Source organism: Lonchura striata, chromosome 37 (genome assembly GCF_050655825.1).
Source record: "Lonchura striata isolate lonStrDom1 chromosome 37, ASM5065582v1, whole genome shotgun sequence".
NCBI classification, from domain to species: domain Eukaryota; kingdom Metazoa; phylum Chordata; class Aves; order Passeriformes; family Estrildidae; genus Lonchura; species Lonchura striata.
This window is the reverse complement of record NC_140739.1, coordinates 15097657-15121393: the sequence shown is the minus strand read 5'-3', so window position 1 is coordinate 15121393 and position 23737 is coordinate 15097657. Positions and strand designations below refer to the sequence as shown.

The following is a 23737-nucleotide window of genomic DNA, read 5'->3' as shown; positions in this document are numbered from 1 at the left end:
CACCCAATCAACCGCCGCCCAACCAAGCCCCGCCCCTTTCTGCCCCGCCCAATCAAACTCCGCCCCTTTCTGCCCCGCCCAATCAAACCCCGCCCCTTTCTGCCCCGCCCAATCAAACTCCGCCCCTTTCTGCTCAGGCCACGCCCCCACAGCACCCTGGATGAGGCCACGCCCCCTTTCTTTAAGCCCCGCCCCCCGCGCAGGCCCCGCCCCCCGCATGCAAATTTTTACGGGAATTTCGCTCTTTCCAATAAAAAAACGCGCGTGAAAACGGCGGAATTTGGGGAATTCCGGGAATTTTGGGGGATTTTGGGACGTTTTGGGGAATTCGGGCAGAATTTGGGGGAAATTTGGGGAATTCTGTGGGAATTTGGGGGGAATTTCGGAAATTTCAGTGACGTTTTGGGGAATTCTGTGGGAATTTGGGGGAAATTTGGGGAATTTTGGGGACATTTTGGGGAATTCTGTGGGAATTTCGGGGAAATTTGGGGAATTTTGGGGAGTTTGAGGCCATTTTAGGGAAACTCAGGGAATTTTGGGGACATTTTGTGGAATTCTGTGGGAATTTGGAGGAAGTTTGGGGATTTTTTTTTTTGGAATTGGGGAAATTTGGGGAATTTGGGGCCACTTGATGGGAATTCAGGGGAATTGTGGGATCATTTTGTGGGAGTTTGGGGAATTTTGGGCCATTTTGGGGAATTTTTTTTGAAATTTGGGGAATTGGGGGCCATTTTATAGGAATTTGGGGGAATTTGGGGGAATTTTGGCGCCATTTTGGGATCACTTTGTGAGAATTTGGGGAATTTGGGGTAATTTTGTGGCCATTTGGGGAATTTGAGGGCTTTGGGGCCATTTTGGGGTAATTTTGTGGCGATTTGGAACCATCTTGGGGTAATTTCGTGAGAATTTTGGGAATTCGGGGTCATTTTAGGGGAAATTGGGGGATTTGGGAACAGTGTGGGGTCGCTTTTTGGAAATTTGAGGTCATTTTGTGGCAATTTGGGGCCATTTTGTGGCAATTTGGGGCCATTTGGGGCCGGGAAAGGCCCTCAGGGCACACAATTAATATTCATGAGCTTCATTAACATCAACAAGCGCGGCTCAACACGCAAGTCCCGCCTCCTTCCCCAATCCCCCTCGCTATTGGCCGGCTCCGCTGTCAATCACAGTCACCCCCCGCCGCCCCGCCTCGCTGTCTCCCGATTGGCCGAGCGCTCTGTCAATCCCCCGCCGCGCGCGCTCCCCGCGCGGCGCTCGGTCCCGCCGTCCCCCCGCTCCCATTGGCCGCGCGGCCCGTCGCTCAGGGCGGGCGCGGCGCTGATTGGCGGAGCGGCCGCGGGGCGGGCGCGGCGCTGATTGGCGGAGCGGCCGCGGGCCCGGCGGGGCGGAGCGGCGGCGGCGGCGGGGCCGGCCCGGGGCCGCCATGGAGGACGGCGTGTACGGTGAGGGCGGCGGGGCGGCCATGGCGGCAATGGCGGCCATGGCGGCAATGGCGGCGGGGAAGGAGCGGAGCGGGAACTGGCCCTGGGGGGGGGGGGGGGGGGGGGTTCGTGAGGCGCGGGCCAATGGCGCGGCGAGGGGCGGTCACGTGGCGGGCGCGGCGGGAAAGCGGGGCGTGGGTCACGTGGGTGGGCGGGGCCAATCAGTGGGGGCGAGGCCATTCATCTGGTGGCCACGCCCCTTTTGAATGGGCCACGCCCCCTGTGGGCCACACCTCTTTATGAATAGGCCACGCCCCTTTCGCTAAACCACGCCCTAACTGCATATGCAAATTAGACCACGCCCTCTGCACGTACCAATATGTATTAGTGATGGCCACGCCCCTTTGGGCCAGACCACGCCCTCTTCTTTACGCTGAAGGCTTAATTGAGGGGGCGGGGCTTGACTGGGAAGGGGCGTGGCCAAGGAAATGAGGGGCAGGTGTGAAATGGGCGTGGCCTTGAAGATGTGGGCGTGGCCAGGGAGGTGCCCAGGTGTGCCCAGGTGTGATGTGGGCGTGGTCATGAAGCTGTGAGTGTGCCCAGGTGTGCCAGGGCTGTGCCCAGGTGTGCCCAGGTGCGCCAGGGATGCACTCAGGTGAGCTCAGGTGTGCAGGGCAGTACCAAGGTGTACCCAGGGTGGTGCCCAGGTGTGCCCAACTGTGCCCAGGTGTGCCCAGCTGTGCCCAGGTGTGCCCAGGTGTGTCAGGTGTGCCCAGGTGTGCTCAGGTGTGCCCAGGGTGATGCTCAGGTGTACCCAGGGTGGTACCCAGGTGTGCCCAGGTGTGTCCAGCTGTGCCCAGGTGTGCCCAGGTGTGCCCAGGTGTGCCCAGGTGTGCTCAGGTGTGCCAGGTGTGCTCAGGTGTACCCAGGAGTGCTCAGGTGTATCCAGGGTGGTGCCCAGGTGTACCCAGGGTGGTGCCCAGGTGTGCCCAGGTGTACCCAGGAGTGCTCAGGTGTATCCAGGGTGGTGCCCAGGTGTACCCAGGGTGGTGCTCAGGTGTGCCCAGGTGTGCCCAGGTGTGTCAGGTGTGCTTAGGTGTACCCAGGGTGGTGCCCAGGTGTGCCCAGGTGTGCCCAGGTGTGCCCAGGGTGGTGCCCAGATGTGCCCAGGTGTGCCCAGGTGTGCCCAGGTGTGCCCAGGTGTACCCAGGGTGGTGCCCAGGTGTGCCCAGGTGTGCCCAGGTGTGCTCAGGTGTGCCCAGCTGTGCCCAGGTGTGCCCAGGTGTACCCAGGGTGGTGCCCAGGTGTGCCCAGGTGTGCTCAGGTGTGCCCAGGTGTGCTCAGGTGTGCCCAGGGTGATGCTCAGGTGTACCCAGGGTGGTACCCAGGTGTGCCCAGGTGTGCTCAGGTGTGCCCAGGTGTGCTCAGCTGTGTCCAGGTGTGCCCAGGGTGGTACCCAGCTGTGCCCAGGTGTGCCCAGCTGTGCCAGGTGTGCCAGCCGTGCCCGCCGTGCCCGCAGTGCCCCCGGACCTGTCCCCCGAGGAGCGGCGGGAGCTGGAGTCCATCCGGCGCCGGAAGCAGGAGCTGCTGGGGGGTGGCTGTGGGTGTGCCCAGGTGTGCCCAGGTGTGTCAGGTGTGCCCAGGTGTGCCAGCCGTGCCCGCCGTGCCCGCAGTGCCCCCGGACCTGTCCCCCGAGGAGCGGCGGGAGCTGGAGTCCATCCGGCGCCGGAAGCAGGAGCTGCTGGGGGAGATCCGGCGCCTGCGGGACGAGCTCAGCGAGGCCATCAGCGAGGTCGAGGGGCTGGAGGCCAGCGAGGGCAGGTGGGGGCGCCCTGGCATGCTCCCGAAACAGCCCCAAAATATCCCTGAAATGTCCCCAAAATGTTCCCGAAACAGCCCCAAAATGTTCCCAAAATATCCCTGAAATAGCCCCAAAATGTTCCCAAAATGTTCCCGAAACAGCCCCAAAATGTTCCCAAAATGTTCCCAAAATGTTCCCAAAATGTTCCCGAAATATCCCCAAAATGTTCCCAAAATGTTCCCAAAACAGCCCCAAAATGTTCCCAAAATATCCCCAAAATGTTCCCGAAACAGCCCCAAAATGTTCCTGAAATATTCCCCAAATATTCCCAAAATATCCCTGAAATAGCCCCAAAATATCCCTGAAATAGCCCCAAAATATCCCCAAAATGTTCCCAAAATATCCCCAAAATATCCCCAAAATATCCCCAAAATGTTCCCAAAATATCCCCAAAATATCCCCAAAATGTTCCCAAAATATCCCCAAAATATCCCGGAAATAGTCACAAAAATAGCCCAAAGTATCCCCAAAATATTCCCAAAATATTGCCAAAAATAGCCCAAGATATCCCCAAAATATCCTCAAAAATATCCCTAAATAACCCCAAAATGTTCCCAAAATATCCCCAAAATATCCCCAAAATATCCCCAAAATAGCCCAGAGTATCCCCAAAATTTCCCCAAAAATATCCCAAAATAGCCCCAAAATATTCCCAAAATGTAAAAAAAAAATTCCCAAAATACTCCAAAAAATTGCCCAAAGTATTCCTAAAATACTCCCAAAATATTCCCAAAAATATCCCAAAAATGGCCCAAACAATTCCCAAAATATCCCCAAAAAATCCCCAAAATTACTCCCTAAATATTCCCCAAAACAGCCCAAAATGTTCCCAAAAAATTCCTGAAACATCCCGAAAATAGCCCCAGAAATATTCCCAAAAATAGTCCAAATTATCCCCAAAATATTCCTAAAATAGCCCCAAAATAGTCCCAAAAAAATCTCCAAAATTTCCCCTCAAATTCCCCAAAATTTTCCCCAAATTCCCAAAAATTCCCATTTTTTAACCCAAAAGTCCCAAAAATATTCCCGAAAATTCCCAGTTTTGACCCCAAAATTCCCCAAATTTTGTCCCAAATTCCCCAAAAACTCCCAAAATATTCCCCAGGATTCCCAAAAATTCCCCCCAAAATCCCCATTTTTAACCCCCAAAATCCCCAAATTCCCCTGAATTTTCTGCCCAAATTCCCAAAAATTCCCATTTTTGATCCCCAAATTCCCAAAAATTCCCATTTTTGACCCCAAAATTCCCAAAATTCCCGAAATTGCAGCAAGACGCTGCAGCGGAACCGGAAGATGGGGATGGGCCGCAAGAAATTCAACATGGACCCCAAAAAGGTCAGCGGGAATTCCCAAATTTCGGGAATTTCGGGGAATTTCGGGGAATTTTGGGGAATTTGGGGAATTTGGGAGTTTTCCAGGGAATTTTGGGGGGATTTTGGGGGGAAATTTGGGATTTTTTTGGTAAATCTTGAGGAATATTTTGGGAATTTTGGGGAATATTTGGGGGGAATTTTTTGGGGATTTTGGGAATTTTTAGGGGAATTTGGAGGAATTTTTTTGTTTTGGAATTTTGGGAGAATTTTTGGGAATTTTGGGGATTTTTAAAATTGGGGGGAATTTTGGGAATTTGGGGGAAGTTCGGGGAATTTTAGGGGGATTTGGGGGAATTTTGGGGAATTTTTAAAATTTGGGGGAATTTTGGGGGGAAATTTGTGGATTTTTGGGGAATTTGTAAAATTTGTGGGAAATTTTGGGTGAAGTTTTGGGATTTGGGGGCTGGGAATTTTGGGGAATTTTGGGGAATTTCAGGGAATTTCGGGAATGTGGGGATTTGGGAAGTTTGAGGGTTAAAAACGTGAATTTTCAGTGTAAAAAAAGCGAATTTTGGCTGATTTTTGCTGCAAAAATGGGGAATTTTGGGTTTTCTGTGTGGGAATTTTTGGGATCTGGGCCGGGAATTTTTGGGAATTTTCAGAATTTTGGGAATGTGGGAATTTGGGAAGTTTGAGGGTTAAAAATGTGAATTTTCAGTGTAAAAAAAGCGAATTTTGGCTGATTTTCGCTGTAAAAACGGGGAATTTTGGGGTTTTTTGTGTGGGAATTTTTGGGATCTGGGCTGGGAATTTTTGGGAATTTTCAGAATTTTGGGAATGTGGGAATTTGGGAAGTTTGAGGGTTAAAAATGTGAATTTTGACCCATTTTTCAATGTAAAAAAAGCGAATTTTGGCTGATTTTCGCTGTAAAAACGGGGAATTTGGGGTTTTTTTGCGCGGGAATTTTTGGGAATTCCGGGAATTCCGGGAATTGCGCAGGGGATCCAGTTCCTGGTGGAGCAGGAGCTGCTGCGGCACACGGCCGAGGACATCGCCCGCTTCCTCTACAAGGGCGAGGGGCTGAACAAAACGGCCATCGGAGACTACCTGGGGGAGAGGTGCCAAACTGGGAGCACTGGGAACCAAACTGGGAGCACTGGGACGGACTGGGAGCCAAACTGGGAGCACTGGGACGGACTGGGAGGGACGGGGAGCCAAACTGGGAGCACTGGGACGGACTGGGAGGGACTGGGAGGGACTGGGAGGGACTGGGAGCCAAACTGGGAGCACTGGGACGGACTGGGAGGGACGGGGAACCAAACTGGGAGCACTGGGACGGACTGGGAACCAAACTGGGAGCACTGGGACACACTGGGAACCAAACTGGGAGCACTGGGACGGACTGGGAACCAAACTGGGAGCACTGGGACACACTGGGACACACTGGGAACCAAACTGGGAGCACTGGGACACACTGGGAGGGACGGGGAACCAAACTGGGAGCACTGGGACACACTGGGAGGGACGGGGAACCAAACTGGGAGCACTGGGACACACTGGGAGGGACTGGGATGGACTGGGAGGGACTGGGGGGGACTGGGAGGGACTGGGACAGGATTGGGAGGGACTGGGAGGGGTTAAAGGGGAACTGGGAGGGACTGGGATAAACTGGGATTGACTGGGAGGGAACTGGGATTGACTGGGATGGACTGGGAGGGAACTGGGATAAACTGGGAGGGAACTGGGATGGACTGGGAGGGACTGGGAGGGACTGGGGGGGACTGGGAGGGACTGGGATGGACTGGGAGCACTGGGAATGGTTAAAGGGGCACTGGGAGCACTGGGAGGGAACTGGGAGGGACTGGGAGGAGTTAAAGGGGGACTGGGATGAACTGGGAGCACTGGAAGGGACTGAGGGAAGCAATGATTGACAGCCGGGGGGCGGGGCTTATTCCAACCCATGGGCGTGGCCAGGAATGATTGACAGGGGCTGGAATGAACTGGTCAATGGGTGATTGATGGGTGGGCGTGGCCAGGGGTGATTGACATGTGCTGGCCCGGGCTGGTCAATGGGTGATTGACAGGGGTGGGCGTGGCCAGGGGTGATTGACAGGGGCTGGACTGGGCTGGTCAATGGGTGATTGACAGGGGATGGGCGTGGCCAGGGGTGATTGACAGGGGGTGGGCGTGGCCAGGGGTGATTGACAGGGGCTGGACCGGGCTGGTCAATGGGTGATGGATGGGTGGGCGTGGCCAGGGTGATTGACAGGGGCTGGACCGGGCTGCTCAATGGGTGATTGATGGGTGGGCGTGGCCAGGGTGATTGACAGCCCGGCCCCGCCCCCAGGGAGGAGTTTAACCTGGGCGTGCTCCACGCCTTCGTGGACCTGCACGAGTTCACCGACCTCAACCTGGTGCAGGCGCTCAGGTGAGCCCGACGGGGGCGGGGCTTCAACGGGGCGGGGCTCACCTGGGGGCGGGGCTTCAACGGGGCGGGGCTCACCTGGGGGCGGGGCTCACCTGGGGCGGGGCTTAAATTGGGGCGGGGCTCACCTGGGGCGGGGCTTCAACGGGGCGGGGCTCACCTGGGGCGGGGCTCACCTGGGGCGGGGCTCACCTGGGGGCGGGGCTCACCTGGGGTGGGGCTCACCTGGGGCGGGGCTCACCTGGGGCGGGGCTCACCTGGGGGCGGGGTCACCACACAGGTGGAATCCCAGGTGAGTCCCAGGTGAGTTTTGGGGGGTTCAGGTGAGTCCCAGGTGTGTTTTGGGGGGATTCAGGTGAGTCCCAGGTGAGTTTGGGGGGTTCAGGTGAGTCCCAGGTGTGTTTTGGGGGGTTCAGGTGAGTCCCAGGTGTGTTTTGGGGGGTTCAGGTGAGTCCCAGGTGAGTTTTGAGGGGGTTCAGGTGAGTCCCAGGTGAGTTTTGAGGGGGTTCAGGTGAGTCCCAGGTGAGTTTTGGGGGGTTCAGGTGGAATTCCAGGTGAGTTTTGGGGGGGTTCAGGTAGAATTCCAGGTCTGAATTCTGGGAATGTCTCAGGTGAGCCCAGGTGACCCCAGGTGAATTTTTTCCGGAACGTTCCAGGCAGTTCCTGTGGGATCCCAGGTGAATTTTGGGGCTGGTTCAGGTGGAATTCCAGGTGTGATTTTTGGGGATGTCTCAGGTGGAATTCCAGGTGTGATTTTTGGGGATGTCTCAGGTGAGTCTCAGGTGAGCCCAGGTGAGCCCAGGTGTTTTTTCCGGAACGTTCCAGGCAGTTCCTGTGGAGTTTCCGGCTGCCGGGGGAGGCGCAGAAAATCGATCGGATGATGGAGGCGTTCGCCCAGCGCTACTGCCTGTGCAACCCGGGCGTGTTCACCTGCACAGGTAACGCACCTGGGCACACCTGGGCACACCTGGGCACACCTGGGCACACCTGGGCACAGGTAACACACCTGGGCACATCACTGACACACCCAGCGCTACTGCCTGTGCAACCCGGGCGTGTTCACCTGCACAGGTAACGCACCTGGGCACACCTGGGCACACCTGGGCACAGGTAACACACCTGGGCACATCACTGACACACCCAGCGCTACTGCCTGTGCAACCCGGGCGTGTTCACCTGCACAGGTAACGCACCTGAGCACACCTGGGCACACCTGGGATACCCACTGACACACCTGGGCACATCACTGACACACCCAGCGCTACTGCCTGTGCAACCCCGGCGTGTTCACCTGCACAGGTAACGCACCTGGGCACACCTGGGTACAGCTGGGATATCCACTGACACACCTGGGCACACCTGGGCACACCTGGGCACACCTGGGCACACCTGGGCACATCACTGACACACCCAGCGCTACTGCCTGTGCAACCCGGGCGTGTTCACCTGCACAGGTAACGCACCTGGGCACACCTGGGCACACCTGGGCACACCTGGGATACCCACTGACACACCTGGGCACACCTGGGCACAGCCCTGACACACCTGGACACACCTGGGCACAGGTAACACACCTGGGCACAGGTAACACACCTGGGCACAGCTGTAAAATCTGAGAATTTTTGGGATTTCGGGTGGGGATTTTTTGGGAATGTCGGGAATTTTGGGGAATGGCGGGAATTTGGGAGAAATTGGGGAAATTTGGTGTTAAAAATGCGGATTTTTACCGAATTTGGTGTTAAAAATGTGAATTTTTGCTGAATTTGATGTTAAAAATGTGGATTTTTACCTATTTTGGTGTTAAAAATGCGGATTTTTACCAAATTCCTGGTTAAAAATGCGGATTTTTACAGAATTTGGTGTTAAAAATGCAGATTTTTACCGAATTTGGTGTTAAAAATGTGAATTTTTGCTGAATTTGATGTTAAAAATGTGGATTTTTACCTATTTTGGTGTTAAAAATGCGGATTTTTACCAAACTCCTGGTTAAAAATGTGGATTTTTACCTATTTTGGTGTTAAAAATGCAGATTTTTACAGAATTTGGTGTTAAAAATGTGGATTTTTACGAAACTCCTGGTTAAAAATGCGGATTTTTACTGAACTCGTGGTTAAAAATGTGGATTTTTAGTGAATTTGGTGTTAAAAATGTGGATTTTTACAGAATTTGGTGTTAAAAATGCGGATTTTTACCTATTTTGGTGTTAAAAATGCGGATTTTTACCAAACTCCTGGTTAAAAATGTGGATTTTTACCTATTTTGGTGTTAAAAATGCGGATTTTTACCAAACTCGTGGTTAAAAATGCAGATTTTTACTGAACTCGTGGTTAAAAATGCAGATTTTTACAGAATTTGGTGTTAAAAATGTGGATTTTTACAGAATTTGGTGTTAAAAATGTGGATTTTTACCAAACTCCTGGTTAAAAATGTGGATTTTTACCTATTTTGGTGTTAAAAATGCAGATTTTTACCTATTTTGGTGTTAAAAACGTGGATTTTTACTGAGCTCGTGGTTAAAAATGTGGAATTTTAGTGAATTTGGTGTTAAAAATGTGGATTTTTACAGAATTTGGTGTTAAAAATGCGGCTTTTTACCTATTTTGGTGTTAAAAATGCGGATTTTTACCGAACTCCTGGTTAAAAATGTGGATTTTTACAGAATTTGGTGTTAAAAACGCGGATTTTTACCTATTTTGGTGTTAAAAACGCAGATTTTTACCAAACTCCTGGTTAAAAATGCGGATTTTTACCTATTTTTGTGTTAAAAATGCGGATTTTTACCTATTTTGGTGTTAAAAATGCGGATTTTTACCGAACTCCTGGTTAAAAATGTGGATTTTTACAGAATTTGATGTTAAAAATGCGGATTTTTACCGAATTCCTGGTTAAAAACGCGGATTTTTACCTATTTTGGTGTTAAAAATGCGAATTTTACCAAACTCCCGGATAAAACCGCGTATTTTTAGGGCTTTTCGATGTAAACCCCGCGTGTTTTGCGTTGTTTTCCCGCTGAAATTCGGGATTTTGGGTTTTCCCAGACACGTGCTACGTGCTCTCCTTCGCCGTGATCATGCTGAACACGAGTTTGCACAACCCCAACGTGCGCGACAAACCCTCGGCCGAGCGCTTCGTGGCCATGAACCGCGGCATCAACGACGGCGGCGACCTGCCCGAGGAGCTGCTCCGGGTGCGCCCCGAATTTGGGGGGATTTGGGCAAAATTTGGGGAAATTTGGGCAAATTTGGGCGAGATTTGGGCGAGATTTGGGGAGAAAAAGGTGAAAAAATGGGAATTTTGGGGGTTTTGGGGCATCAACGACGGCGGCGACCTGCCCGAGGAGCTGCTCCGGGTGCGCCGCGAGTTTGGGGAGATTTGGGGAAAATTTGGGGAAAATTTGGGCGAGATTTGGGCGAGATTTGGGGAGATAAAGGTGAAAAAATGGGAATTTTGGGGGTTTTGGGGCATCAACGACGGCGGCGACCTGCCCGAGGAGCTGCTCCGGGTGCGCCGCGAGTTTGGGGAGATTTGGGCAAAATTTGGGGAAATTTGGGTGAAATTTGGGGAGAAAAAGGTGAAAAAACGGGAATTTTGGGGTTTTTGGGGCATCAACGACAGCGGCGACCTGCCCGAGGAGCTGCTTCGGGTGCGCCCCGAATTTGGGGGATTTGGGCAAAATTTGGGCAAATTTGGGCAAAATTGGGCGAGATTTGGGTGAAATTTGGGGAGAAAAAGGTGAAAAAATGGGAATTTTGGGGGTTTTTGGGGCATCAACGACGGCGGCGACCTGCCCGAGGAGCTGCTCCGGGTGCGCCGCGAGTTTGGGGGATTTCGGGGAAATTTGGGCAAAATTTGGGCAAAATTGGGCGAGATTTGGGGAGAAAAAGGTGAAAAAATGGGAATTTTGGGGGTTTTGGGGCATCAACGACGGCGGCGACCTGCCCGAGGAGCTGCTCCGGGTGCGCCCCGAATTTGGGGGATTTCGGGGAAATTTGGGCAAAATTTGGGCAAAATTGGGCGAGATTTGGGGAGAAAAAGGTGAAAAAATGGGAATTTTGGGGGTTTTTTTAGGGCATCCAAGATGGCGGAGATTTGATTGACAGGTGCTCAGGGTGGGCGGGGCCATTGGGTGTGGCCGGGGGCGTGGCCAGGTGTGGGGGCGAAATTTGGGTGAAATTTGGGGAGAAAAAGGTGAAAAAACGGGAATTTTGGGGGTTTTTTGGAGCATCAACGACGGCGGCGACCTGCCCGAGGAGCTGCTCCGGGTGCGCCCCGAATTTGGGGGGATTTGGGCAAAATTTGGGGAAATTTGGGCAAAATTGGGCAAAATTGGGGAGAAAAAGGTGAAAAAATGGGAATTTTGGGGGTTTTTGGGGCATCAACGACGGCGGCGACCTGCCCGAGGAGCTGCTCCGGGTGCGCCCCGAATTTGGGGAGATTTCGGGAAAATTTGGGGAAATTTGGGCGAAATTGGGCGAGATTTGGGGAGAAAAAGGTGAAAAAATGGGAATTTTGGGGGTTTTGGGGGCATCAACGACGGCGGCGACCTGCCCGAGGAGCTGCTCCGGGTGCGCCCCAAATTTGGGGAGATTTGGGCAAAATTTGGGGAAATTTGGGCAAAATTGGGCGAGATTTGGGGAGAAAAAGGTGAAAAAATGGGAATTTTGGGGGTTTTTTTAGGGCATCCAAGATGGCGGAGATTTGATTGACAGGTGCTCCGGGTGGGCGGGGCCATTGGGTGTGGCCGGGGGCGTGGCCAGGTGTGGGGGCGAAATTTGGGTGAAATTTGGGAGAAATTTGGGGAGAAAAAGGTGAAAAAATGGGAATTTTGGGGGTTTTTGGGGCATCAACGACGGCGGCGACCTGCCCGAGGAGCTGCTCCGGGTGCGCCCCGAATTTGGGGGATTTTGGGGAAATTTGGGCAAAATTGGGCGAGATTTGGGGAGAAAAAGGTGAAAAAATGGGAATTTTGGGGGTTTTTGGGGCATCAACGACGGCGGCGACCTGCCCGAGGAGCTGCTCCGGGTGCGCGGGGCCGGGGAGAAATTTGGGGGAGATTCGGGTGAAATTTGGGGAGAGAAAGGTGAAAAAATGGGAAAAAATGGGCGGAATTTTCCCCAACGGCAGAACCTGTACGAGAGCATCCGCTCGGAGCCCTTCAAGATCCCCGAGGACGACGGCAACGACCTGACGCACACCTTCTTCAACCCCGACCGCGAGGGCTGGCTGCTCAAGCTGGGTGAGCACCTGGGCCACGCCCACCGCACCTGGGACACGCCCACCGCACCTGGGACACGCCCTCACCTGGCCACGCCCAAAAAATCCCACACCAATTACTCAAAAATTGAAATTTTTGGGTATTTTTTGAGGTTTAATGGGGTTTGAATGGGCTCAAAGTGTGTGGGGCTTCGCGTTGGCCACGCCCACCGCACCTGGGACACGCCCACCGCACCTGGGACACGCCCTCACCTGGCCACGCCCAAAAAATCCCGACAAAATTACTCCAAAATTCCGATTTTGGGGCATTTTTTGAGGTTTAATGGGCTTTGAATGGGGCTCAAAGTGGGTGGGATCTGCCCTGGCCACGCCCACATCACGTGGACACACCCACCGCACCTGGACACGCCCTCACCTGGCCACGCCCAAAAAATCCCGACAAAATTACTCCAAAATTCCGATTTTTGGGTATTTTTTGAAGTTTAATGGGGTTTGAATGGGCTCAAAGTGGGTGGGATCTGCCCTGGCCACGCCCACCTCACCTGGCCACACCCTCACCTGGCCACGCCCAAAAAACCCCGCCCAAATTACTCAAAAATTCAGATTTTTTGGCATTTTTGGAGGTTTAATGAGGTTTGAATGCACTCAAAGTGGGTGGGGCTTCGCGTTGGCCACGCCCACCTCACCTGTGACACGCCCACCGCACCTGGGACATGCCCTCACCTGGCCACGCCCAAAAAACCCCACCCAAATTACTCCAAAATTCCAAATTTTGGGCATTTTTTGAGGTTTAATGGGGTTTGAATGGGCTCAAAGTGGGTGGGGCTTCGCATTGGCCACGCCCACATCACCTGGACACGCCCACCGCACCTGGACACGCCCACACCTGGCCACGCCCAAAAACCCGCCCAAATTACTCCAAAATTCCCATTTTTGGCCCTCCCAGTTCCCCCCAGTCGCTCCCAGTTCAGTTTTGTGGAATTTTAACGATTTTTCCTTTTTCTTTCCTTTCTTCCCCCAAAATTTCCCAAATTTCCCCAAAAAAATCTTCCCAACTTTTGCCAAAATCCCCAAATCTCCCCGAAAATTCTTCCCAAATTTTCCCAAAATTCCCCCCAAAATTCTCCAAATCTCCCCGAAATTTCCCCTCATTTTCCCAAAATTCCTCTGAAATTCGCTCAAATTCCCCCAAAATTCCCCAATTCTCCAAAAATTCTCACCAAAATTCCCTAAAATTCACCAAATCTGCCTAAAATTTCCCCTCATTTTCCCAAAATTCTTGTGGAATTCTCTCAAATTCCCCCAAAATTCCCCAATTCTCCAAAAATTCTCCCTAAAATTCCCCAAAATTCCCTAAAATTCACCAAATCTGCCTAAAATTTCCCCTCATTTTCCCAAAATTCTTGTGGAATTCTCTCAAATTTTCCCGAAATTCCCCAATACCTAAAAAATCCCCCGAATTTCCCCAAAATTCCCTAAAATTCTTCCAAATTCCCTCAAAAATCCCCTAAAATGCTCCCAAAATTCCCCGAAATCCCCCCAAAATTTTATAAATTCCAAAAATTCCCAAAATTTTCCCAACATTTTACAAATTTTCCTCCGTGCTGCCTTTGGGACCCCCCAGGAGGTGAGTGCAGGGGTGGGGACCCCCAAAAATCCCCAAAATTTTCCAAAATTCCTTCAAAATTCCCCCAAATCCCCCCAAAAATCCAAAATCACTCCAAAATTTCCCCAAAATTCCCCAAATTTCTTTCCAAAGCCCTGAAATTCTCCTGATTTTGCCCCAAAATCTTCCCATATTTCCCCCAAAATCTCTCCAAAATTCTCTCAAAAACCCAAAATCTTCCAAAAATTCCTGATATTCTCCAGAATTACCCCAAATCCCCCAAATTTCCCCAAATTTCTCCCAAACACCCCAAAATTCTCCCAAATTTGCCCCAAAATCTTCACGTATTTCCCCAAAACTCTCCCAAAATCCCCCCAAAATTCCCTCAAAAATCCAAAATTTCCCAAAATCCCCCAAATTCTCCTGAATTCCCTCCAAAATCTCTTGAAATTCAACCGATTCTCACTGGAATTCCCCCAAAATTCCCTCAAAAATCCAAAATTTCCCCCAAAATTCCGGCTAAAATCTCCTCAAATTTACCACAAAATCCCCCCAAAATTCCGAAATTGCCCAAAATGCCCAAATTTCCCCCAAATCGCCCTCAGGGGGGCGGGTGAAGACGTGGAAGCGCCGTTGGTTCATCCTGACCGACAACTGCCTCTACTACTTCGAGTACACCACGGTGAGACCCAAAATCCCCCAAATTCCCCCCAAAATTCCCAAAATTCTCCCCAAAATATCCCAAAATCCACCTCGGGACCCCCAAAAACCCACAAATCCACCCCAAAATCCCCCAAAATTCACCCAAAATAACATAAAATATCCCAAATATCCCAAATTCGCCTCTACTACTTTGAGTGCACCACGGTGAGACCCAAAATCCCCCAAATTCACCCCAAAATCCCCCAAATTCACCCCAAAATTCCCAAAATCCCCCCAAAATATCCCAAAATCCACCTGGGGACCCTCAAAAATCCCCAAATCCACCCCAAAATCCCCCAAAATTCACCCAAAATAACCCAAAATATCCCAAATATCCCAAATTCGCCTCTACTTCTTCAAGTGCACCACGGTGAGACCCAAAAACCCCCAAATTCACCCCAAAATCTCCCAAAATTCCCCCAAAATATCCCAAATATCCCAAATTTGCCTCTACTACTTTGAGTGCACCATGGTGAGACCCAAAATCTACCAAATTCACCCCAAAATTCCCAAAATTCTCCCCAAAATAACCCAAAATCCACCTCAGGACACCCAAAATCCTCAGGACACCCAAAATACCCCAAAAAATCCCAAAATTCAACCCAAAATATCCCAAAAATCCCACAATTCACCCCAAAATATCCCAAAATCCACCTCGGGACCCCCAAAATCTCCCAAATTCCCCCCAAAATCGCCCAAGTTTTGCCCCGGGGATGCCAAAATTCCCAAAATTCCTCCAAAATTCCCAAAAATTCCCCAAAATTCCCGAATTTCCAAGACAAGGAGCCGCAGGGAATCATCCACGAGGTGGAATCTGCCCCAAAATCCCCCAAATCCACCCCAAAATCCCTCCCTGGGATCCCAAATTTCCAAAAAAAACCCCAAAAATTCCCAAAATTCCCAAAATTCCCCAAAAATTCCCCAAAATTCCGGAATTCCAGGACAAGGAGCCGCGGGGAATCATCCCGCTGGAGAACCTGAGCATCCGTGAGGTCGAGGATCCGCGCAAGCCGGTGAGAGCCAAAACGCCCCAAAATTGCCCAAAATCACCCAAAATTGCCCCAAAAATTATCCAGAAATTACCCCAAAATCGCCCCAAAATCCCCCAAAAATCACCTTAAAAATTATCCAAAAATCACCTCCAAATCGCCCCAAAATCATCCCAAAAATTATCCAAAAATCACCCCAAAATCGCCCCCAAATCCCCCAAAAATCACCTCAAAATCCCCCAAAAATCACCTTTAAAATTATCCAAAAATCACCCCAAAATCGCCCCAAAATCCCCCAAAAATCACCCCTAAAATTATCCAAAAATCACCCCAAAATCACCCAAAATCACCACAAAAATTACCCAAAAAGCTTCTTCAAATCAGCCTAAAATACCCCAAAATTACTTAAAAACGTATCCCGAAATAACTCCAAAAATCATCTCAAAATCACCCCAAAATCCCCCAAAAATCACCCCAAAAATCACCCCAAAATTACCCCAAAATCACCTAAAAAATTACCCCAAAATAACTCCAAAAATCATCTCAAAATCCCCCGAAAAACAGCCCCAAAATCAACCCAAAAACACCCCAAAATTGCCCCAAAATAATCTTAAAAATCACCCAAAAATTCCAAAAATCCACCCCAAAAGTCACTTCAAAGTCTCCCAAAAATCAGCCCAAAATCCTCCCGAATCACCCCCCAAAAAAAATCCCAAAAATCACCCAAAAATCACCCCAAAATTGCCCCAAAAGTCACCCAAAAATCACCCCAAGGATCCCCAAAAACCAGCCCAAAATTCAAAATAATTTCCCCAGAAATCACCTCAAAAATCTCCCAAAAATCAGCACAAATTCCCCCAAAAATCTCCCCAAAAAACAGCCCAAAATTACTCCAAAAACCAGCCCAAAATTACCTAAAAATCATCCCAAAATTATCCCAAAGAATCAGCCCAAAATTGTCCCAAATCAGCCCAAAATTACCCCAAAAATCACCCCAAAAATTGCCTCAAAAATCAAAATAATTTCCCCAAAAATCACCTCAAAAATCACCCAAAAATTCCCTTTTTCCCCCATTTTCCCCTCTCTCTCCATCGCCCTTTACCCGATTCCACCCCAATTTACCCCAAACCGGTTCTAACCAGTTTGGAACTGGTTTGGAACTGGTTTGAACTGGTTTATACTGGTTTGTACTGGTCCATAGTGGTTTTTAACCCTTTCCAGTCCAGTTTAAATTCCCCAAAATTCCCTTTTTCCCCATTTTTTCCCCATTTTTCCCCTCTCTCTCCATCACCCTTTACCCGATTCCACCCCAATTTCCCCCAGACCGGTTCTAACCAGTTTTGTACTGGTTTGTACTGGTTTTTACTGGTTTTTAACCCTTTCCAGTCCACTTTAAACTCCCCAAAATTCCCTTTTTCCCCCATTTTCCCCTCTCTCTCCATCACCCTCTACCCGATTCCACCCCAATTTCCCCCAGACCGGTTCTAACCGGTTTGGAACCGGTTTTTAACTGGTTTGTACTGGTTTTTACTGGTTTTTAACCCTTTGAAGTCCACTTTAAACTCCCCAAAATTCCCTTTTTTCCCCATTTTTCCCCCATTTTTCCCTCTCTCTCCATCGCCCTTTACCCGATTCCACCCCAATCTCCCCCAGACCGGTTCTAACCGGTCCTAACTGGTTTTTAACTGGTTTGTACTGGTTTTTAACCCTTTCCAGTCCACTTTAAATTCCCCAAAATTCCCTTTTTTCCCCCATTTTTCCCCCATTTTTCCCCTCTCCCTCCATCGCCCTCTACCCGATTCCACCCCAATCTCCCCCAGACCGGTTCTAACCGGTTCTGAGCGGTCTGGAACCGGTCTGAACCGGTCTGACCCGGTTGGCAGCACTGCTTCGAGCTCTACATCCCCAACAACCGGGGCCAGCTGATCAAGGCCTGCAAGACGGAGGCGGACGGGCGCGTGGTGGAGGGGAACCACGCCGTGTACCGCATCTCGGCGCCCACGCGGGACCAGAAGGACGAGTGGATCAAATCCATACAGTGAGCCCGGAATTCCCGGAAAAAATTCCCAAAATTCCCGAAAATTATCCGGGGGGTTTTCAAACGGGGCTTTGGGGGGTTAAAATGGGATTTTGGGGGTTAAAATGGGATTTTGGGGTCACCGCATCTCGGCGCCCACGCGGGACCAGAAGGACGAGTGGATCAAATCCATACAGTGAGCCCCAAAAAATTCCCAAAAATTCCCAAAAATTATCCGGGGGGCTTTGAAACGGGGATTTCTGGGGTTAAAATGGGATTTCTGGGGTTAAAATGGGATTTTTGGGGTCACCGCATCTCGGCGCCCACGCGGGACCAGAAGGACGAGTGGATCAAATCCATCCAGTGAGCCGGAAAAAATTCCCAAAAATTCCCAAAAATTCCCAGAAATTATCCGGGGGGCTTTGAAACGGGGATTTGGGGGGTTAAAATGGGATTTTTGGGGTTAAAATGGGATTTTGGGGTCACCGCATCTCGGCGCCCACGCGGGACCAGAAGGACGAGTGGATCAAATCCATCCAGTGAGCCCCAAAAAATTCCCAAAAATTCCCAAACATTCCCAGAAATTATCCGGGGGGCTTTCAAACGGGGATTTGGGGAGTTAAAATGGGATTTTGGGGGTTAAAATGGGATTTTTGGGGTCACCGCATCTCGGCGCCCACGTGGGACCAGAAGGACGAGTGGATCAAATCCATCCAGTGAGCCCCAAAAAATTCCCAAACATTCCCAAAAATTCCCAGAAATTATCCGGGGGGCTTTGAAACGGGGATTTCTGGGGTTAAAATGGGATTTTTGGGGTTAAAATGGGATTTTGGGGGTTAAAATGGGATTTTGGGGGTTAAAATGGGATTTTGGGGGTCACCGCATCTCGGCGCCCACGTGGGACCAGAAGGACGAGTGGATCAAATCCATCCAGTGAGCCCGGAATTCCCGGAAAAAATTCCCAAAAATTCCCAGAAATTATCCGGGGGGCTTTGAAACGGGGATTTCTGGGGTTAAAATGGGATTTTGGGGGTTAAAATCGGATTTTGGGGTCACCGCATCTCGGCGCCCACGCGGGACCAGAAGGACGAGTGGATCAAATCCATCCAGTGAGCCCCAAAAAATTCCCAAAAATTCCCAAAAATTATCCGGGGGGCTTTGAAACGGGGGTTTCTGGGGTTAAAATGGGAATTTTTGGGGTTAAAATGGGTTTTTATGGATCAAATCCATCCAGTGAGCCCAGAAAAATTCCCTAAAATTCCCTGGAATTCAAAAAAAAATCTCTGGAATTAATTGCACATGTTTTGATGGGGCTTTTTTTTGGGATTTTTGTGGGATTTTGCAGGAATTTTGGGGTGATTTTTAGGGAATATTTTGGGGGATTTGGGGGGAATTTTTGGGGGGATTTTTGTGACTTTTTGGGGGACTTTGGGGGGGATTTTGGGTCCTTTTCCCACAGATTTGGGAATTTTGGGGGGAATATTTTCCAGGGGGTTCCCCGAGGGGTCAGGACCCCAAAAATTCCCCAAAAATTCCCGAAATTCCCGAAATTCCCGCAGGGCGGCGGTGAGCGTGGATCCCTTCTACGAGATGCTGGCGGCGCGGAAAAAGCGAATTTCGGTCAAGAAAAAGCCGGAAAATCCCTAAAAAAACCCCAAAATTCCCGGAAAAACGAAGGGGGCGGGACCCCCGGAATTCCCAGCTGGAACCTCCCGAAAAATTCCCCAAATTTGGGGGAATTCCCCCCAAAATTCCTCCGGACTGGGAAAGGAGCCAGAGGCAGCGGCCGGAGCCTCCGGAATTCCCAAATTTCCCAAAATTTCACCCCTGGGAGCCCCAGAATTCCCAAAATTCCTCCCAAAATCCCAAAATTCCTCCCAGAATCCCAAAATTCCTCCCAAAATCCCAAATTTCCCCTCTGGAAATCCCAAAGTTCCCCAAATCCCCCCAGGGAATCCCAAATTTCACTCCCAAAATTCCTCCCAAAATCCCCTTTGGGAGCCCCAGAATTCCCAAATTTCCCCCCAGGAATTCCAAAGTTCCCAAAAATCCTCCCCAAGAGCCCCAAAATTCCCAAAATTCCCTTTGGGAATCCCGAAATTCCACTTGGGAACCCCAAAATTCCCCAGATCCCCCCTGGGAATCCCAAATTTCCTCGTGGGAGCCCCAAAATCCCAAAATTCCATTTGGGAATCCCAAAATTCCCAAAAATTCCCCCCCCACAGGATTCCCAAATTTGGCTCCCAAAATCCCAAAATTCTTCCCAAAATTCCCAATTCCTCCCCCAAATTCCTCCCGGGAATCCCAGATTTGGCACCCAAAATCCCGAAATTCCTCCCCAAATTCCCAAATTTTTCCCAAAATTCCTCCCGAAATTCCCGAATTTCCCTCCCGGTTTGGGGCTCCGGGGGGTCCCGGCCCCTCCCCCCCCCCCTTTATTTATGATCCCAATAAAAAAATGGAGAAATCCAAAAATTCCGGAATTTTCTTCGGGAATTCGGGATGGGGAGGGGCCAGGCTGGGGGAATTTGGGGAATTTTTTGGGAATTTTGGGGGAATTTTGGGGGGGAATTTTGGAGAAGTTTGGGGCATTTTTGGGGGAACGTCGGGGAATTTGGGGAGAAATTTTGGGAATTTGGGGGAATTTGGGAGAAATTTGGGGCCAATTTTGGGAATTTGGGGAAATCTGGGGGGAATTCAGGGACAAATTTTGGGAATTCGGGGCCAATTTTGTGGGAGTTTGGGGGAAATTCTGGGAAATTGGGGAGATTTGGGGGGAAATTGGGGAAATTTGGGAACAAATTTGGGGAATTGGGGCCAAGTTTTTGAATTCGGGGGAATTTGGGGGATTTTGGGGGGATTTGGGGCCAATTTTTGGAGTTTGGGGCATTTTTGTGGAGACTTTGGGGGAATTTGGGGGGAATTTGGGGGAATTTGGGGATTTTGGGGGAATTTGGGGATTTTGGGGGAATTTGGGGGGTCCCGGGTGTGGGGAAGGTCCCCGCGGGGGATTCCAGGTGGATTTTGGGTGTCTCAGGTGGATTTTGGGTGTCTCAGGTGGATTTTGGGTCTCTCAGGTGGATTTTGGGTCTCTCAGGTGAATTTTGGGGTCCCAGGTGAGTTGTGGGTTCTCTCAGGTGTTCCCAGCTCCTTCCAGGTGAGTTTTGTGGTTCCAGGTGTTCCCAGGTGAATTTTGGTGTCTCTCAGGTGGGTTTGGTGTCTCTCAGGTGGTTTTGGTCTATCTCAGGTGGGTTTTGGTGTATCTCAGGTGGGTTTGGTGTATCTCAGGTGGTTTTGGTGTATCTCAGGTGGGTTTGGTGTCTCTCAGGTGGGTTTGGTGTATCTCAGGTGAATTTTGGGTCTCTCAGGTGGGTTTGGTGTATCTCAGGTGGGTTTGGTGTATCTCAGGTGGGTTTGGTGTCTCTCAGGTGGGTTTGGTGTATCTCAGGTGGTTTTGGTGTATCTCAGGTGGTTTTGGTGTATCTCAGGTGGGTTTGGTGTATCTCAGGTGGGTTTGGTGTCTCTCAGGTGGGTTTTGGTGTCTCTCAGGTGGGTTTTGGTGTCTCTCAGGTGGGTTTTGGTGTATCTCAGGTGGGTTTTGCTGTATCTCAGGTGAATTTTGGTGTCTCTCAGGTGGGTTTTGGTCTATCTCAGGTGGGTTTGGTGTATCTCAGGTGTTTTTGGTCTATCTCAGGTGGTTTTGGTGTATCTCAGGTGGGTTTGGTGTATCTCAGGTGAATTTTGGTGTATCTCAGGTGGGTTTTGCTGTATCTCAGGTGGTTTTGGTGTCTCTCAGGTGGGTTTTGGGTCTCTCAGGTGGTTTTGGTGTATCTCAGGTGGGTTTGGTGTATCTCAGGTGGGTTTTGCTGTATCTCAGGTGGTTTTGGTGTCTCTCAGGTGGGTTTTGGGTCTCTCAGGTGGTTTTGGTGTATCTCAGGTGGGTTTGGTGTATCTCAGGTGGGTTTTGCTGTATCTCAGGTGAATTTTGGTGTCTCTCAGGTGGGTTTTGGTCTATCTCAGGTGGGTTTGGTGTATCTCAGGTGTTTTTGGTCTATCTCAGGTGGTTTTGGTGTATCTCAGGTGGGTTTGGTGTATCTCAGGTGAATTTTGGTGTATCTCAGGTGGGTTTTGGTGTATCTCAGGTGGGTTTTGGTGTATCTCAGGTGGGTTTTGGTCTATCTCAGGTGGTTTTGGTGTATCTCAGGTGGGTTTGGTGTATCTCAGGTGGTTTTGGTGTATCTCAGGTGGGTTTGGTGTCTCTCAGGTGGGTTTTGGGTCTCTCAGGTGGTTTTGGTGTCTCTCAGGTGGGTTTTGGTGTATCTCAGGTGGTTTTGGTGTATCTCAGGTGGGTTTGGTGTCTCTCAGGTGGGTTTTGGTGTCTCTCAGGTGGTTTTGGTCTATCTCAGGTGGGTTTGGTGTATCTCAGGTGGTTTTGGTGTATCTCAGGTGGTTTTGGTGTCTCTCAGGTGGGTTTGGTGTCTCTCAGGTGGGTTTTGGTCTATCTCAGGTGAATTTTGGTGTCTCTCAGGTGGTTTTGGTCTATCTCAGGTGGGTTTTGGTGTATCTCAGGTGTATCTCAGGTGGGTTTTGGTGTATCTCAGGTGGTTTTGGTGTATCTCAGGTGGGTTTGGTGTATCTCAGGTGGTTTTGGTGTCTCTCAGGTGGTTTTGGTGTCTCTCAGGTGGGTTTGGTGTCTCTCAGGTGGGTTTGGTGTCTCTCAGGTGTATCTCAGGTGGGTTTTTGGGTCTCCCAGGTGTCTCTCAGGTGCACCGGTTGGTTACTGGCTGGTTACTGGTTGGTTAGTGGTTGGTTAGTGGTTGGTTAGCGGTTGGTTAGTGGTTGGTTAGCGGTTGGTTAGTGGGTTGGTTACGGGTTGGTTACCGTGGTTAGTGGTTGGTTAGCGGTTGGTTAGCGGTTGGTTAGTGGGTTGGTTAGTGGGTTGGTTACCGTGGTTAGTGGTTGGTTAGTGGTTGGTTAGCGGTTGGTTAGCGGTTGGTTAGTGGTCGGTTAGTGGGCCCCGGGCAGCGGTCGCTGGGGTCGCTTCCCGCGGTCACCGGGTCCCTCCAGCCGGTTGACGCCTTTGCCGCCGTCGTGGTCGCCATGGAGACCGTGGAGATGCTTCTGCTGGTGGTGGTGGCCATGGAGATCGTTGTGGTCACCATGGAAACCATCGTGGTTGCCGTGGAGACCGTGGAGATGCTTCTGCTGGTGGTGGTGGCCGTGGAGATCATTGTGGTTGCCGTGGAGACCATGGAGATGCTTCTCCTGGTGGTGGTCATGGTGGTCGCCATGGAGACCGTGAAGATGCTTCTCCTGGTGCTGGTGGCCCTGGAGATCGTTGTGGTCGCCATGGAAACCGTGAAGGTGCTTCTCCTGGTGCTGGTCCCCGTGCTTCTCCTGCTGGTGGTGGCCGTGGAGACCGTGGGGATGTTTCTCCAGGTGATGGTTGCCATGGAGACCATCGTGGTCGCCATGGAGATCCTTGTGGTTGCCCTGGTGACCGCCATGGTGGTCCCTGTGCTTCTCCTGGTGGCGGTTGCCATGGTGACCGTCGTGGTCGCCGTGGAGATCATAAAGATGTTTCTCCATGTGGTGGTTGCCATGGAGACCATCGTGGTGGTGGTCCCCATGGTTTTCATGGTGGTGGTTGCCATGGAGACCATAATGGTTGCTATGGAGATGGTGGGGATGCTTCTCCTGGCGGTGGTTGCCATGGAGACCGTCGTGGTGGTCCCCGCGCTTCTCCTGGTGATGGTTGCCATGGAGATCGTCGTGGTTGCCATGGAAACGGTGATGCTCGGCGTGGTCCCTGTGCTTTTCCTGGTGATGGTCGCCATGGTGACCGTGGGGATGTCTCTCCTGGTAGTGGTTGCCATGGAGACCGTGAAGATGCTTTTCATGGTGGTGGCTCTCATGGAAACCATCGTGGTTGCCATGGAAACCATGGGCATGCTTCTCCTGGTGGTGGTCGCCATGGAAACCATCGTGGTTGCCATGGAAACCATCGTGGTTGCCATGGAGACCGTGGGGATGCTTTTCATGGTGATGGTTGCCGTGGTAGCCATCGTGGTGGTCCCCGTGCTTCTCCTGGTGATGGTTTCCATGGAGATCATCATGGTTGTCATGGTGACCGTGATGCTGGGCGTGGTCCCCGTGCTTCTCCTGGTGGTGGTTGCCATGGAGACCAT

The 23737-nt window shown here is 50.9% G+C and overlaps 1 protein-coding gene across 1 annotated transcript; it reads left to right on the top strand.

The window, feature by feature from the left end:
* Positions 1-1389: 1389 nt before the first annotated feature.
* On the top strand, positions 1390-20024 carry CYTH2 (cytohesin 2). The gene is made up of 12 exons (XM_077789872.2): positions 1390-1442; positions 3095-3242; positions 4551-4617; positions 5596-5714; positions 6944-7024; positions 7847-7959; positions 10060-10208; positions 12146-12257; positions 14447-14523; positions 15485-15556; positions 17416-17570; positions 19109-20024. The coding sequence occupies exons 1-12, from the start codon at positions 1424-1426 to the stop codon at positions 19194-19196; spliced, it is 1200 nt and encodes a 399-aa protein (XP_077645998.1). The 5' UTR covers positions 1390-1423; the 3' UTR covers positions 19197-20024.
* The last annotated feature ends 3713 nt before the right edge of the window (positions 20025-23737 follow it).